The sequence below is a fragment of the Tasmannia lanceolata genome, unplaced genomic scaffold (assembly GCF_043159265.1).
Source record: "Tasmannia lanceolata isolate RefF3 unplaced genomic scaffold, GAP_Taslan_0.1 ptg000002l, whole genome shotgun sequence".
Lineage (NCBI taxonomy): Eukaryota > Viridiplantae > Streptophyta > Magnoliopsida > Canellales > Winteraceae > Tasmannia > Tasmannia lanceolata.
The window spans coordinates 49,013,257-49,029,383 of NW_027518679.1; the positions used below are offsets into that span (position 1 = coordinate 49,013,257).

Below are 16,127 nucleotides of genomic sequence, written 5' to 3' on the forward strand. Positions count from 1 at the left end.
TAGGCTATATATGAGGATTCTTCCTCTCCCTGTGTAGATGCGTTTTCAGTATCTCCAAGTGGTGGGCCCAGCGAAGTGGGTCGGGCACGGTTAGCGCTATTGGAAAACAAAACTGGGGAGGGTGAGAAAAACCCTGAACCGTACAATATTAACACAATGGGGTCGGGGCGTGACATAATGGTATCAGAGTGGGACCTCCCTCAAGTACGGTGTGCCAGCGAGGATGCTAGCCCAAGGGGGGGGGGGGGGGGGGGGGGGGGGGGGGGTGGATTGTGAGATCCCACATCGAAAAGAGAGGAAAAGTTACTGGGCTATATATGTGGATTCTTCCTCTCCCTGTGTAGAGGTGTTTGCAACATCTCCAAGGGACAGGCCCCGCGGAGTGGGTGAGGCACGGTTAGTGCTGCTGGAAAACAAAACCGGGGAGGGTGAGAAAGACCCAGAACCAGACAATATATACACAGTGGGGTCGGGGCATGACATTTCTTGTATAAAGAAAGGAGTTTGGCAAAGAAGTGTTGTTATCTTTTCTCTTATAGTGGAAGAATCTTGATCTCACCGGTGGATGTAGGCCATTGTGCCGAAACACATAAATTGTAAATTTATCATGTGTTGCTCTCTTTTGATCATAGTTTTCATGTTTGCCTTTGATTCTATTGTTTGATGAGATTTTGGTCATACTGGATTTTTTCACACAGATAATATACAAATCACATTTAGATGCATTTAAAGAGGCACTTTGTCTTTATATTTATTTCATTCCTTCTTCCCCATACTCAAATTCCTGCATAGCCTCTTAAAACACAAGGAATATTTCACTGATTTACAATTAAAACCCAATTCATCTATAGATTGAAATAGATATTTATACAATCCTTATTTTCTTTTGTATTTAAATACAAGCATGAAGTCTAGTAGTCTTACCAGCTACCATGGCTTAGAAAGCTGGGCACCCAGGGACAATGACACCTTTCTCAGTAGGACAAGAAGCCAAAGGGCAGCCATCCAAGTTTTCACCCCACCAATTGAGGGTTACATTCTTGGACCCCAAGCACAGATATAAGAGCACTCCCATGAACGCCAGACCGGCGTCTAGCGCACCTGAGAGCACATAATTGTGGCGCTGCCACCAGTTACGCCGATACCTATAGATGACAAAGCCAGAAAAGAATCCAACAATGATCCAACTTGTATAATTTACAGCGGTGGCGTAGGGCATCGATGCTGTGGAACCTATAAGGATGGGCATGTTGATGAGACGGATCCATTCATGGCGAGGGAAGGCCTTGTGGGCAATCCAGACAAGGAGAGGAGCAATTGCACCGGCGAGAAAGAACCAGTTCACGGCGGAGTAGGTGCCGAGATCGCCGAAGATTCTGCGTGGGCCGATCAATCCCCAGATGACGGAGGCGCTGTAGAAAACACGGTCACCAGGGCAGGTCCATGGGCTGTCTGAGGGGAGTATAGCAGTCTCACAGATGTTGGGGATAGTCTCCATGAGCCACCATGCAGTTCCCAAATACACCAATGATGCTAATACAGTCCCCACTACCTGTATATATTTTTATATTGTGGGGAAAATTTTGGTATCAAGATTAATGATCAAATGGTTGAGATGCAAATAATCAAAGTACAAACACAGAGAGAAAATAGAAAGATGGTTAGAAAGATGGGAGGTAGGCAAGGCAAGCAGAAGATTTCTCTTATAGACTTTTAATTTTCCCACTTATGCAGGTGGCTACCAGGAAATAAGTCTAGAGAAACAATGCCTACACCAAGAACAAGGATTGCACTTTGAGTTCAAGACATCTAGTATGCCTGGAAAAAAAAAGAGAAAACTTAAAAAGGAGAGAATCTTTTCAAAATGAGACCCTAATCCCTCTTCTATGGATGATAAAAAAGACATGAAGGCACCCTTTCAGATGAAAAATCCCTTTCATTTAAAATAACTCTTTGAATAATCAAAATACCTTTCCACAATAAAAGTGCCATTTGAAGAAGTGTCTCTTTGGACAAAAAAAAACTCATTCTTTTCTATTTTAAAAATAAAATATTTAGAAAATATCCAACATATATACCTACAATCGTCACTTTTATGAACAATACACTCAGACTTGCCTAAAGATCATCTCTACCTGGGATATTTGAATATTTTTTGGTTGGTAAATTATTGTTCTAGCATTTAGCTAACTTATTTTTCATGAAAATATTTTTTCCAATATCAATTTTGTAACCCAATTGGATGTTGAATTTTTTTTTTCCTAGAATGTTTTCCTTATATCCAAGCACCCTTAAGTCTGACTCTTAAGCATCATGTTTCACAATTTAAAAAATTAAGGTGGCAAGGAAAGAAAAAGATCGAGGAAGAGGGAAGTAACAAACCTGTGCCATGAACATTGTTCTTGGAGGAATCTTCATGTAATGACCGAGCTTGAAGTCTGCTAGGAATGTGAGGGCCTGTTCCATGCTAATATACCCATACACCTTGAAGCATATGTTGGCAACGGGGCGCCCCGGATATAAATACCCTATGATGTACTCAGTAATTATGTTCAATCCCGGTGCCTGTATAATGACAAAATTAATCGGTTTTTGGTTTGTATTATAAATATATAAAAAGGGAAATAATATTTCCACCCCCTTTTGTTTGTTTTCCTCAAAACTAATAAAATGACATGTGAGCTGCCGCAAGATAACAAAACAATTTCTTTTCCCCAAAGTTCTCAAACCATGTTACATACACATGAAGTTGCAAAGGCATGAGAGAGAGAGAGAGAGAGTTTCTAGAATTCAATGTAGAGATTTTAGGATTTTAGAGATATTTTCGGATTCAAGGGACCACAGCTACTGGGGGTTGGGCATGTAGCTCAATGGTTGAGGTTTTGTATGAGGTTTCAGGTTCAATCCCAGCTTGCCTACCAAAAAAAGTGTGACCACAGTTACTATTATGAAAACTTAGGTCTTTATAAATTATAAGAAGGTAAACTTTAGCTTCTTTCTTAATACTACTCGGTAAAAAGTAGGAAAGGGCTTCACTTTATGCAGTGTAGATATATCGATAGCATATACAATGCAATTTTTGTTGGAATTCTAAGCTTGACCACTTTACTGCATTCAATCTTGCAACTTTCTACATGCATAGAGCTTGCCATGCACCTTTTTCATTGAATGTTACTACATTGGGACTTACTACATTGAGTCTTGCTACATTGACATTGACTTTGCCATACTGGAAATCTACTCTCTTGAGAATTTATATTCTTGGGAATCGGTTATTTGTTTTGGAATTGTATGAGTCATTTGCTTTATTTATGTTTTACATTTGATAGTGTGTTAGTCGTTGATTAGGATAGCTAAGTAGAGTTACGAAATTTTAATCTCAGATTTGAAATATAACCTATAATTGGCCATGTATCTACTTTTCTTTTACAAGCTATTTTAGTGAAATATGAATCTCTGGGGTAGTACAACATGTAGTACAACATGTTGGGCTTTGTTCTTTGTGTGTTTGGCATCAAGTAAATAACTTTCTTCTCTTGAGTCTCATCTTCTCCCTCGATCTAGTTGGTTTCATTCCAACATTTTCACCTCATTTTGTTTGTCATTTTAGGAAAAGCACAAAAAAAGGGGGGATAAAAATGCTAGGAAAGTGTTGAAATATCATTTCCCATTAAATTTTAAAGAAGCCACCATTAACCATCTATCTTCTTGAAAGTAGAAATTATATCTAAGCTCCTCCTTTTTTAATAATCTCAAAACTGACTTTACCTTAGGTAACTACCATCATTTTTCGCCCTTGAAAAATGACCAACCCAACTATGCCCTATAAAATATTGAAACAACCAATTACTCCAAAAGCTAAAGCTATTAGAGTTGGTGTTATTTAATCATTTATACTTCAACACTCCCCCTCACGTATGGCCCCTCTTTTTTTTTGGGTTGACAATACACGTGGATTTTTAATTACAAGGAGTTGATGGGTTTTGAACCCATACCTGTCATGAGGCATTGGCTCTGATACCATGTGAAACAACCAATTACTCCAAAAGCTTAAGCTGTTTGAGATGGCGCTATTCAATCCATCGTGCTTTAACACTCCCCCTCACGCTGTGGCCCCTCTTTTTAAGGTTTGCCTCCATGTGGAACATGTGGCGCCTCTTTTGGGTTGGCCATTACATGTGGATTTTTAATATCAAGGAGTTTTGGACCAGGACCTTTGCTCTGATACCATGTGAAACAGCAAATTACTCCAAAAGCTTAAGCCATTGGAGAAGGTGTTATTTAATCTTTTATACCTTAATACCCCCACATTTTTTAGGGTTAGCCTACATGTGGCACATCTGGCACCTCTTTTGGGTTGGCCATTATATGTGGATTTTTAATATCAAGGAGTTTTGAACCGAGAACCTTTGCTCTGATACCATGTGAAACAACCAATTACTCCAAAAGCTTAAGCTATTAGAGCTGGTGTTATTTAATCACACTTCAACAAAAATTAAGAAAAGGAAAAAAAACAATATCACTAGTATATATATGGAGAAGATACCTGGTTTGTCGTAGCCACAATGATTCCGATTGGGAGGGTGAAGAAAAGGGCAATGACGCACGCTAGCAAAACGCCCCACCATTGCAACTGAAGTTGTTCATTGTAGTACTCGCAAACAAATATTGCAGCGACAATGTTCGCGCAGAGAATGCACACGAACCACGACTCTGGGACTTGCTTGTAATTGCTCATAAGCCTCATGTGCACATCCATTTTCCTATCTTTGAAGGCTGATTTGCTCAACTTCCATATTTCACTGTGAAAATGAGTCGATTTCATGAGATTTATCCGTATGCACAAAATAAAGTTTTTGTTTTCGTTATTTTTCAGCGACTTTGCACCATGTCCTCATCCATACCTTCTCCCCTCCCACTCTCCCTACCCCTCTCTCAACAGTTGGTAAGCTAATATTCCTTGAAAAATATTCAGGGTTGCCAAACATGGCAGTAAAATAGGAATTTTGAATCATACCTTCCATGGAAGAGGAAGACATGGACCACTGTGGCAGCGAGGGTGGCGAAGCCAACACCATAAGCCATTGAAAAGAAGGTGCTAAGATAAAGAGGTCCGACCCTCTCGTAGGCCTCATGGTCGAGGTGGAATTTAGAGTCGATGATGCTCGAAATGTTGTACTTATGTCCTGAAGATGTGTAGAGCCCACTGGAGAATATAGGGAAGGTCTTGGCCTTGTAAATGTTGAGCCAATAAGTGATTGGTGTTAAGATGTACATCATGAAGACATATCCTACAGCAATATTGGCTGTGGCGAACCACGGGCTAGCGAGCGGGCTTCCAAGGTAGGATGCGATAGTGGACCAATCGAGACCAACGGCCCCGAGCCCGAGCCCACTGAGTCCTGACCCAAGTTGTTGGGCCAGGACAGAGTGGGAGAAGGCCCAACATACCCATGAGAGGGATGTTAGCATGGCAAAGAGGTAGCCAGGGAAGACATAGTAGGCAAAGCTGCAGATGAATGCAATAAGAAAGAATTGGTTCCTTGTCATTCCACCCTTTGGCCTTCTTTCCTTTTCATGTAACGCCCTGCAATTCATATATTAGTCAGTACAAAGAATTACAGAAACAGCAGGAAAAAAAAACCTAAACATTAATTAAAGAACAATCTTCTTCGGTAAAGGACTCTCTTCTGAAGCCACCAAAAATACTTCTTATTTACGGATGACATTATGTTAGTTAAATCTTTATTTGCAAATGGTATATTAGGCCTCTTTGCAAATGATAATTTTTAAATTCAAAACCATTTGCATATTGTTGGGCTCTCTCAAAGTGGTTTTGAAGAGAAAAGAGAGATTAAGATTTGGGGGTTACAAGAAAGGAGTTATGGATTCAATTGAGTATTGAATCAATCCAAAAATCATTACAATCTTCTTGTTAATATTCTTAGTGAATTTCCTTTCTAATATTCATTCGGGTACTGAATCAATCGAAAAATTATGATAATCATCTTGTTCATATTCATAGTACATAAATTTCTCACCGACTCGCTCATGGTCGTAGGCATTTGTAAAACCATGCTTGTGTGTGTGTTGCATCTTTTTACTTGAACATTAAGAATACCATTAATGACTTAAAGACCCATAAGAACATATTTTTCAAGAAGAAGACAAAAATGTTCTCAAGAAAAACCTTTCTAAAACCGAATAGTTTTTTTGAAAAATACCATAAGGGGAGCGGAGGTGTCCGACCTGATATGCTTTATCTGATCGGACTCCACAAAATCGGTCACTCATTCTTCTTTTCTATGTTATCTTTGCAATGAACCAAGTGAAACCATAAAATTAATGAATGTTGATCGAAACCATTCTTCAGTAGAGAGTGATCGTCCGATTGGGCATGGTCAATGCCTAACATCTTCTATAACTCAGTATGGTTGGGCAGACATCATTAGAGTCATTATCAACACCTAAGACCCACAATTTCTAAGTAGCGACTCTCAATCTCAAGGAGTAGTGTCTTCTCGTAGATCGTACACTTTCGAAGAGGAAATACGTGCTTTGTAAGGCATATAGTGTCCTGATCTATCCCAACACGAGACATATAATCGATCCCCAACCCCCCCCCCCCCCCCCCCCCCCCCCCCCCCCCCCCCAACCAAAAAAAGAAAAAAGAAAGACCAATGACCAATGCGGGCAAAGTGTAAATTAGTCCGGCCCCCCAATGTAAATTCCTGGCTCCGGCCCTGAATCGATCTAATAACGGAGAAACTATTAATAACATTTTCGAATGCTGAAACTGGAAGATAAGACTCAAAACGTGAGAAAGGTGAAAGGTCGCGACTACAGAGGGCAGTTGGCCTTCCGCAAGTCCGCACACAGAGTGAAGCTCGTGGCACCTTTGTTTCTCAACAAAATGATACCAAATTTGTTGAAGATGCTTACGATGAATATCGCCCATCGATTACTAGAGAGATCTTCCAATCTAACCAAGTATGGATGCTCAGAACAATGGAATCTTGGAATTGGACTCGGTAGATTAGGGACTTCCTCAAGAAAACCCTAAATCACTCTTAGTGTCTTAATGTGTATTGCTCTCATTAAACAACTACTTATAGTTACAATCTTGAATTAGGGTTAGGCTATGTCACATATATGAGATATCGTTCTCGGGAATTTCTCGGCAAGGGAAAATCTCGGGATATATTAAAAAAAATTCAGGTATATTTTGGGGGAAAACAATAAAAATAAAATTATTTAAAAAATATATAAATATATAAATTTAAGAAAAAATATAAAATACAAATATAGTAAAAAAAATATCGAAATAAATCATGATATTGTCACGATATTTTATGATAAAAAATGAAAATATTGCTACATTTTTCAAATCTCGGGATTATTTCTGGATTTTGTCGTTTTATTAAAATGTCTGGATAAAAATGGATATTTTGAAAATATATGGGATATTTGTGACATAGGGGTTAGGTCTCCCATGCATCACATTTGTTTCTAAGTATGGACTCTTAAAATAGATTAACTTTAATTATCTTTAGCCCTTGATTAGAAAAACAATAATGCTAATGAAAGTTAAGTTTTCAATTTGGACCCCCATATGGAAAACTCTTCCAACACTCCCCTGTTTTGATGTGTCAATTCTTTTTATTTTCCTCTCTGATACTTTATGTTACCATTACAAACAAGCTATCAACGTACAGCCAATATCAAAACAAGGGAGTGACTGGTGAGAATATCATTCTCTCTAGTCAAATGAAGATAATGGTTGCCCATTCCCTGCAGGTAGTGTCACTGCTATTGGCTGCTTTTGAACTGTACTCTAATGATATATAGGACAATTTTTTTGCTGTTAGGCGTGCAACTTCTGCGCTGCGGTCCAACCATATCAGGACCACTTGATAAATTACTATGATTGTTTAAGAGGAAAAGAGTATTCTATGTGAGGTGGGTGTGGCCTTGGGTGAGCTATACCAAGTTGGGTCCCCAAGATATAATATTAGAACATACCCAGATCTTTTTATTCTTTTGTTATTTTCTTGGGTGGGCAGCTTGGCTAGCTAAAAAGGCATCATTAAAAAATGAAATTTCCTTAAAAATCAGTTTATTTTTCAAGAATTTTTAATGAAAAATCTCTGTCCTAAAATTTTTGCCTAAAAAGTGGGTTACCAAACCTAGAACAAAATTTTGAAGGAATTTGTTTTCATTTTTTGTCAAGATCAAACATGTCCTTGATGAAAAATGTTTAGGTAAAAATTATATGGGGAAATTCAATTTTCTTATAGAAAAATTGGAAAAAAAAAAAAAGAATTTCAGTGCAACCATGCATGCTTTGAAATAACATGTGGTTGAATATATGCACTCAATGTCACTATGATTCATAAAAAAATGTGGGTGTGTGTGCCCATATCAGCTTCTTTACTAATTCCCTCTTACTATTCAATTGGTGTGGCTTTCAACACACAACCAGAACAACTAAACAACCAAAACTTAAGGCCATGTTGGCAGCCATGAATTGTTTTGGTGAGAGAGGAGGGGGGACGAAGAAAATTGCAAGACATGAGTGAGGAGAGGGTAAGAATTTTGGGAAATGATTTTAGTACTCCAATCTTTTGATATGTGGCCAAAGTATATAGGCTGTCATTTTGTTTATAATTGCCGTTGTCATAGCTTTTTGGGAATTGCAAATAAACTTTTGAGCCAACTATAAACAAAACGACATCCTACTTTCCATACTTTTATCAACTCTTTGGTAAGCTAATATTCCACCAAGTTGCCAAACATGGCTTACCATACCTGAATAGCGAAACCTGAACGAGATTTACCGGCCACCACATAGATGCAGGCTCCACTAGATAACGCCGGAAGATCCCAGCCCATCCAAATCCCAACACCTACACTTAAAAAATTTACAAAATATAAATTTACAAAAATTGAATAATTTTCTCATAAGAAAGTTTAAAAAAAAATCCCACCTGAGTTGTTAACACCACAAACAGCGCAACGAAGAACGTAAGCTTCTTCTGGTAAAAGATCTTAACCGCGGAGACAATGTGAATGGCATAAACCGTCCCAGCTCCAGAATTCGCAAAGATGGTGATCAAAACATGTTCTTTTATATTGAAAGGTCCAGGATTGAGAGTAAATTCCCATCTCTTCCCTTGGAAAAATATTCGATTGGTAATAGATGATGCCATGAGGTGTCCCATTGGAACCACGGCAATCTGCGCGGAGATCGAACTGATCGAAAGAGACTCCCTTCTATACCAAAAGAATTGGTTGAGGAAAGATAGAATGATACATGAGAGAGTTCCCAACACCCACATTCGAAATGTGAGCACCGGGAGGGTCGGATCATCGGTGATCGGCACCGTCAATTGAACTTGCTCGATCGAAGAGTTATCGGACGGCTCTGAAGTGCGTTCCAAAGCATTCTCAGCCATTGATGATGGTTGTTGTTTGGAGCTGAATTTTGATGAAAATGTTAGGGAAAAGGATGCAAAGAAACTAAAAGAATAGAAATTAAAGTGGGTTAAGTGCTAGACATACATCCACGAAGGGCAAATACAATTTCCTTTGAGCAAACATAGACAGCTTTATATAAGCTGAGGTTTTGTTCACACACTCTCTCTCTCATTTTGATAATGGCACTACTCACTTTATTTAACACTTATCTATTGGATGTTGATAGCTTCTCCAGTGATTAAAAAATATAAAACAAAATGACAAGTATCATTATCAAAATGTGGTAGTGCAGGCAACTTGGTTACCATGTCATTATTCTAGATTATTTCATTTAAATGACCAACGTTTTCTTTAAGCTATGTTTCTTTCTATGCAAATTAGGTGAAAAACAAATGTTATGCTCAGTTTTAAGTGGAAAAATGAGGGTAAAAAGACAAGGTGCCCATTATATAGTATATCTTTTTTTTTTATGGGTTTGCTAGGCAATTTCGAATAACACAATTTCGTGACTTACTTCTTCAGGAGAGAACAGGCACCTAGATAAATTAAATAAGAAAGGGGAGGGCTAGATGTAGCAGCCTTACGCCTGCTTTGCAGAGAGATTGTTTCCGTGACTCGAACCCGTGACCACCAGGTCACAATGGAGCAACCTTACTGCTGCACCAAGGCTTGCCCTCCCACCCAGATAAATTAAATGAAAAAGATAAAATCTGCTACGAGGTGGCTGTTTTCTCTCTCAAAAGTGAGGCGAAATTGCTAGCAAATCCCAGGCAAAAATTTTTGTCTTATTCCTTTGATTCATCAAGGTGTCTATTCTCTCCCAAAAAAACGTGAGCCACGAAATGACTTACCACAACTTTTTCTAGCATCACCTCCTGGTTGTCATGTTCCTAATAAATAAAGATGCAGTTTTGTCTTTCAATTGACTTCTTTTTCAAATAAGACAAACAAACTGTTATGCTCAGTTCTTGGCTACTGATATTTGCACTACCAATTTTTTTCATGATAAGACAAACTTACCTTGTCTTTTATACATATACCTTCTGTCGATGGCTAAACAACTCTCAAAAAGCTCTCACCAGCCAATAAAAGGAAATTGAAAGACAAGACAAGTTCATCTTAAAGAAAAGACAACGTGAGTTTGTCTTATCATCAAAACATCCCACATAGGGATTTGCTAGGCAATTTCGAATAACACGATTTCGTGACTTACTTCTTCAGGAGAGAACAGGCACCTAGATAAATTAAATAAGAAAGGGGAGGGCTAGATGTAGCAGCCTTACCCCTGCTTTGCAGAGAGATTGTTTCCGTGACTCGGACCCTTGACCACCAGGTCACAATGGAGCAACCTTACTGCTGCACCAAGGATTGCCCTCCCACCCAGATAAATTAAATGAAAAAGATAAAATCTGCTACGAGGTGGCTGTTTTCTCTCTCAAAAGTGTGAGGCGAAATTGCTAGCAAATCCCAGGCAAAATTTTTTGTCTTATTCTTTTGATTCATCAAGGTGTCTATTCTCTCCCAAAAAACGTGAGCCACGAAATGACTTACCACAACTTTTTCTAGCATCACCTCCTGGTTGTCATGTTCCTAATAAATAAAGATGCAGTTTTGTCTTTCAATTGACTTCTTTTTTCAAATAAGACAAACAAACTGGTGTTGAAAAAGTGAAAATGGCAGTGGAAAAATGTGTCACAAGATGAGGTCAAAGAATCTAAAATACTTTAGGCATTGTTGCGGCGAGGGTATCACTTTATTCACGTGATCAGGTCCAACGATTCATAACCCGTTTCCTTACTTGGGCGGGCCACCCCTTGTAGTGTAAATAGGTAGAGGAGGCTGGTCCAGGGAAAAAAAAGGGCGAATAAATCACTTCCCTTTTTTAGATTTCAAAGGCTGGAAGAAAGAGCTTTGACGTACGTGGATTGTAAAGCGTTAGGAGATTCTTGAAAGGAAATGTAGATTTTATAGAAAATGAAACAACAATATTCAAAGTTTGATTAAAATAAAATAAAAATGCAGAGTCCACTTTCAACTGTCTCTTTCTTTACTAGGAAAGTGATGAATTCAAGCGAAGAAGGAGGATTTATCATACGAAAAGACCAACTTTTAATGTGACATTATAATTTTCTAGCATATCTAGAAAAGCTTAATTTGCATCCCATTTTTGTTTATGCTCAGCAAATTTTTCCTATAGGGTGGAAGTAGTTTGTACTTCGGGTGGTGTGGCTCAAGGTGGGAATTGGGCCGTGCCGGCACGGCATGATTGCTACAGTGAGCAGTGCCGGGCTAGGCACTGCCCACTTGCAATTTTGCCTCTCTTTTTTTGTGTTTTTTTAAGTTTTTTGTGTTTTCTCATCAATACTCTTAAAGTTAGAAAAAACGGCTAGTGAAGGGGGTAATTTCAAAAATTACATCGTGTAATTTCTTGTGTTCCAAAAATACCCTTCCCAACAACTATATTTGGGGACTACTTTAGGGATTACACATGTTTTTACTAAAATAACCCCGCAACAACTATATTGGAGGGTACTTTAGGGATTACACATGTTTTTACCAAAATAACCCCCCCCCCCCCCAACAATTATATTTGGAGGTATTTTAGAGGTTACACATGTTTTTACCAAAATACACCCCCCCCCCCAACAACTATATTTTGGGGGTATTTTGGTAACTTATTATATTTCAAGTCTTATAAATATCCCTCCCCTCCCTTTATTTCTCACCCTCAATTAATCTCTTATTACTCTCACTCTTATTGCTCTCTCTTTCATATTACTCTCTCTAATCTTCTCTCTAATTACATCAAATTCTCTAATCATTCTCTCTTATTACTCTCTCTAATATTTCTCTCTGTTACACATTTCGATTAGCGATTAAGAAGAAAGGATTAAGGAGGTGCTTAACAACTTGCGGTAATTAGTATTCAAGAAGGTGTTTAACAACTCCGTGGGCGATTCAAGCAAAGTTGAGGTATTTAGAATTTATTTTTTAAAATTTACTTATAGCCCATCTCTGTAATTTTTTTAAAATGGCCGGTTCAAGTGACCACTATTTTCAACCAAATGAAATCATGGGAAATGATGAATTACCATTTTTTTTTCTTTTTTTCTTGTATGTTGGTGGGTTATACTCAAGGTTCTTTGTCCTCCTCTAATAATTTTCTATATTAACAAAATTTTAAGGTGCCGCCCGAGTTCCTAGATAAATATTCCGGGCACAATCGATCTTTGTTTTTAAATTACTTGCAATTTGACTTGCAAATTTTTCATAAATGACTTGTAAATTTTTTTCAATTTTTATCTGCCATTTTTTACATTTTCTATAAAGATTAATTAATGAGCAATGTGAATAAACTATACACCCACTTACCATCGGCCTTTGAGAATCTAGAGATAGATGTTTTGATCTCATTGGTTTTGTTGCGCAGATGTCTTGTATTCTGACATTATACAAAAGGGTATTTCAGTAAATTTCTCCATGTAGCTGCGTTGATATATAAGCCACAATTTAGGGTTACGTGATTAGATTTTTTTTCTTGTGTTTTCTTGGCCAAGAAGAGGACAGTTTGTAACCCTAGACCGAAATAGTGGAAAATCTTCCCCCGTGGACGTAGGCAGTGCCGAATCATGTAAATCTTGTGTTTCTTGTGTGATTGTGTTTCTTTGTATCGTTCCTTTGGTGTTTTTGTTGCACATCGTGGTTGATTCTTGTCGAGAAGGTATTTCTCGATTTTTTACAGCTGTCTTCTCTTTTAGCCCTTCTTGTGTGACCTAAAAACCGATGGCCATAAAAGTGAATGTGGGAGAATAAGGACAGAGATGGTAAAACGGACATCTATCCTATATTTATACTCTCCATCCTTAACCAAAAAACCGATTAGAATTTAGCTCTCTCTGGATTCTCAAATGCCCATATTGAACACATAATCGGATGGTGGGATTCATCGTAAAAAAACTTGGGCCATAGTTAATCTAACCTGAAGTTTATTGATTGGATGATTTGGATTACTGCTTTGCAAACAAAAAACTCCAAAATCAATTATCGACACACCTTAGTTGACTTTGTCTTGTATGGGCAAATCCTCATCTCAATCTTAGTTTAGCCTTTTATTGGACTGATTTAATGGAAAATTGATTGCATCAACCTAGTTGACGCTATTTTGCCTTGAACGAGTTGAGTTATTGCACGCAAATTTAGCCAATAGCCTGAGTTTTTTGTGGTGGGGATCGAAGGGCCAAGTGAGATCCCTTACCTTAATCATAGCCTAAAAACTTAAAACTGTGAAACATTTTAGAGCACCCATTTTTTATCAAGAGGCTAGGATTATCTGTTCATAATGCTATATAGGATGTGGTGGTGGTCCACCAGATCAACGGCTGTGATCCAGGCGGTCCCCTTAACCTTTTGGGTTATGTAATGCAATCACGAGAGCAGTATGCAAAAAAGAGAGATTCACAACTCTTCAGAAGATGAGATAATGATAATAAACTTTTGTCATACCTGAAGAGTTCTTCAAAAGTAGTTTGTTAGATTAACAAGGTCCTTGCAAGCATTCTATCTTCCTTCTCTTGCAGCTTCATCAACACTGCTAGAAAATAAGAGTGTTAAAGAAATATGGGGAATCTTTTACCCAAGAACAGCGACATAAAATTTATAATAACAAAGAAAAAGAGTATAAAAATGAAAACGTAACCACACCTTAACAATCAAACGCTTGGCAGAAGAACCCTTTTTATTTCCCATTTAGAAACCCAAAAAGTGAAAAAGAAAAAAAAACGACCATTGGCAGCAAAGAAGGTGATGAGCAGATGGAAGAAACAAATTGGTGGAGTGTTCTAAATGAGCATATAAAGTTGCATTCCCTTCCTTTAATTGATAACTCTGTGTGCAGGTGGAGACATTTATTAAACTCTGAACTTTAGGTCAAGGTCCTCACTTCAATCCAGCTAAGTACCCCACCTTCAATTTAATATAGGCGTGCAACTTGGGTCGGGCTCAACCCTAACCCGACGGGTTCAACCCAATTCTGGCTCGGGTTGGGTTGCGTTAGGGTTGGGAAAAGCCAACCCGATTTAATTTCGGGTTGGTTTAGGGTTGAGGCCTTAGGCAACCCGACCTCCCTCCTCTAATTTTATCTTGATTTTATTTGGGTTATTGTATATAGCTGACCCAAACCAACCCGACTAACCCAACCCGATTTTGGGTGAGATGGGTTGGGTTAGGGTTGAGAGATTTAGAGGCAGGTTGGGTTAGGTTTGACCATCCTCAACCCGAGGCTTGGGTTGGATTAGGGTTGAGGGAATGCTATCTCGGTTTGAGTAAGGGTTGGCCTCAACCTGATCCAACCCGACCCGAGTTGCACCACTAAGAACTATTCTTTGTTAGATGGGTGGAAAGTAGGAAAACAAGATATTTCTTCAATTAGGGTTAGTTTTGTATGATCTAAGCTCAAAAATACTTGGCCCTTATTTTTCTTGGTTTGGGATACTTTAACGGTGAAAGAATATTTATACAGAGTGTCCAGAAAGCTACAAAGTGTCCACCTCGTTTTGGGGTCAGGGAAACAGCAGAAAGCTACATGTGTCGTCGAGATTCCTTAAATTATTGGGTAGATAAGATCCTGCCACGTAACAATAAAATCTGAGCCGTTCATTTTCTCAGTTCTACTTGTGTTTGGCCTCGGACTCTGGCCGACAACATTAACCAAGGGTTAGGCCTCGTAAGCAATGCTAAAACATTTGATTGGATCCCAGACTTGGATATTTATGTGGAAACATTTGATCCCATAGACCATTAGGAGACAACTCATTATGGCCTTGGCCCCACGCAGGAATTGGGAACACCGTCTGGGACAATTACAAAAATGAAAAGGAAATGGAAATGATATCAGCACTGTCATTTTTTTATATTTTCACCATCCTAGCTTGTCTTTTCTTTTTCAGTTGGCTTCTTAGAGCCTTTTGGGAACTGGAATAACCTTTTTGACGGCCCTTTAAATACTAAAAGACTAGGAGCTTTAGCGGAAATATATCAAAACATGGCAGTGCTGATATCATTTCCCAAAAGAAAATAAAACTCTATTAAAATTTATCAAACAAAACTTCTTAAAAATTATTAATTATTAAAATTACAACATATAGACCTTAAACCACTTAATAATTTTTCTTATTCACAATATTGGAAAATACCGTGTCTTGATAATTGCACAAACACAGCTTCTCTCTTCTTTTTTAATTGCCTCAGAGCTCTTCTGGAAGTATAATAACATTTGAAATATGCTTAAATAATAAAAGACGTGGAGTTAGTGCAATTATCAAAACATGGTAATGTCAATATCCAGAAGCCATTTTCCTTTTTTAGCCTTAATCAAATATGGAGCTTCGTTTCATTGAAATTTTAGTGATACTACAGAGGACAATGTCCCTCCCTCCCTCCCTCTCGAAGGTACCTCGTTGCGTAGTAACAGAGGCAAAATAGATCAAATAAACAAAAAAATGGGTCATCCGATTATCGTCATAGGGAATAGAATACTTCAATCACCATCGAAGAGGATGATATTTACTTAAATCCCGTGAAGTAGAGTTTCTCTAATCTCACCAGCCCTCTTTATACTTCTCTCACCTTGGGAAAACAAATATTCCATGAAT

General features: G+C 38.2%; 1 protein-coding gene across 1 annotated transcript; it reads right to left on the reverse strand.

Annotated features, from left to right (window-relative positions):
* Positions 1 to 725: 725 nt before the first annotated feature.
* LOC143876575 (oligopeptide transporter 7-like) lies at positions 726 to 14,556 on the reverse strand. The gene is made up of 8 exons (XM_077378286.1): positions 14,179 to 14,556; positions 13,981 to 14,065; positions 8,988 to 9,477; positions 8,809 to 8,906; positions 5,018 to 5,587; positions 4,547 to 4,802; positions 2,383 to 2,565; positions 726 to 1,552 (listed from the first exon to the last, which is right to left on the reverse strand). Exons 3-8 carry the CDS (start codon positions 9,453 to 9,455, stop codon positions 938 to 940), a joined length of 2,190 nt encoding a protein of 729 aa, XP_077234401.1. The 5' UTR covers positions 9,456 to 9,477; positions 13,981 to 14,065; positions 14,179 to 14,556; the 3' UTR covers positions 726 to 937.
* Between the last annotated feature and the right edge of the window lie 1,571 nt (positions 14,557 to 16,127).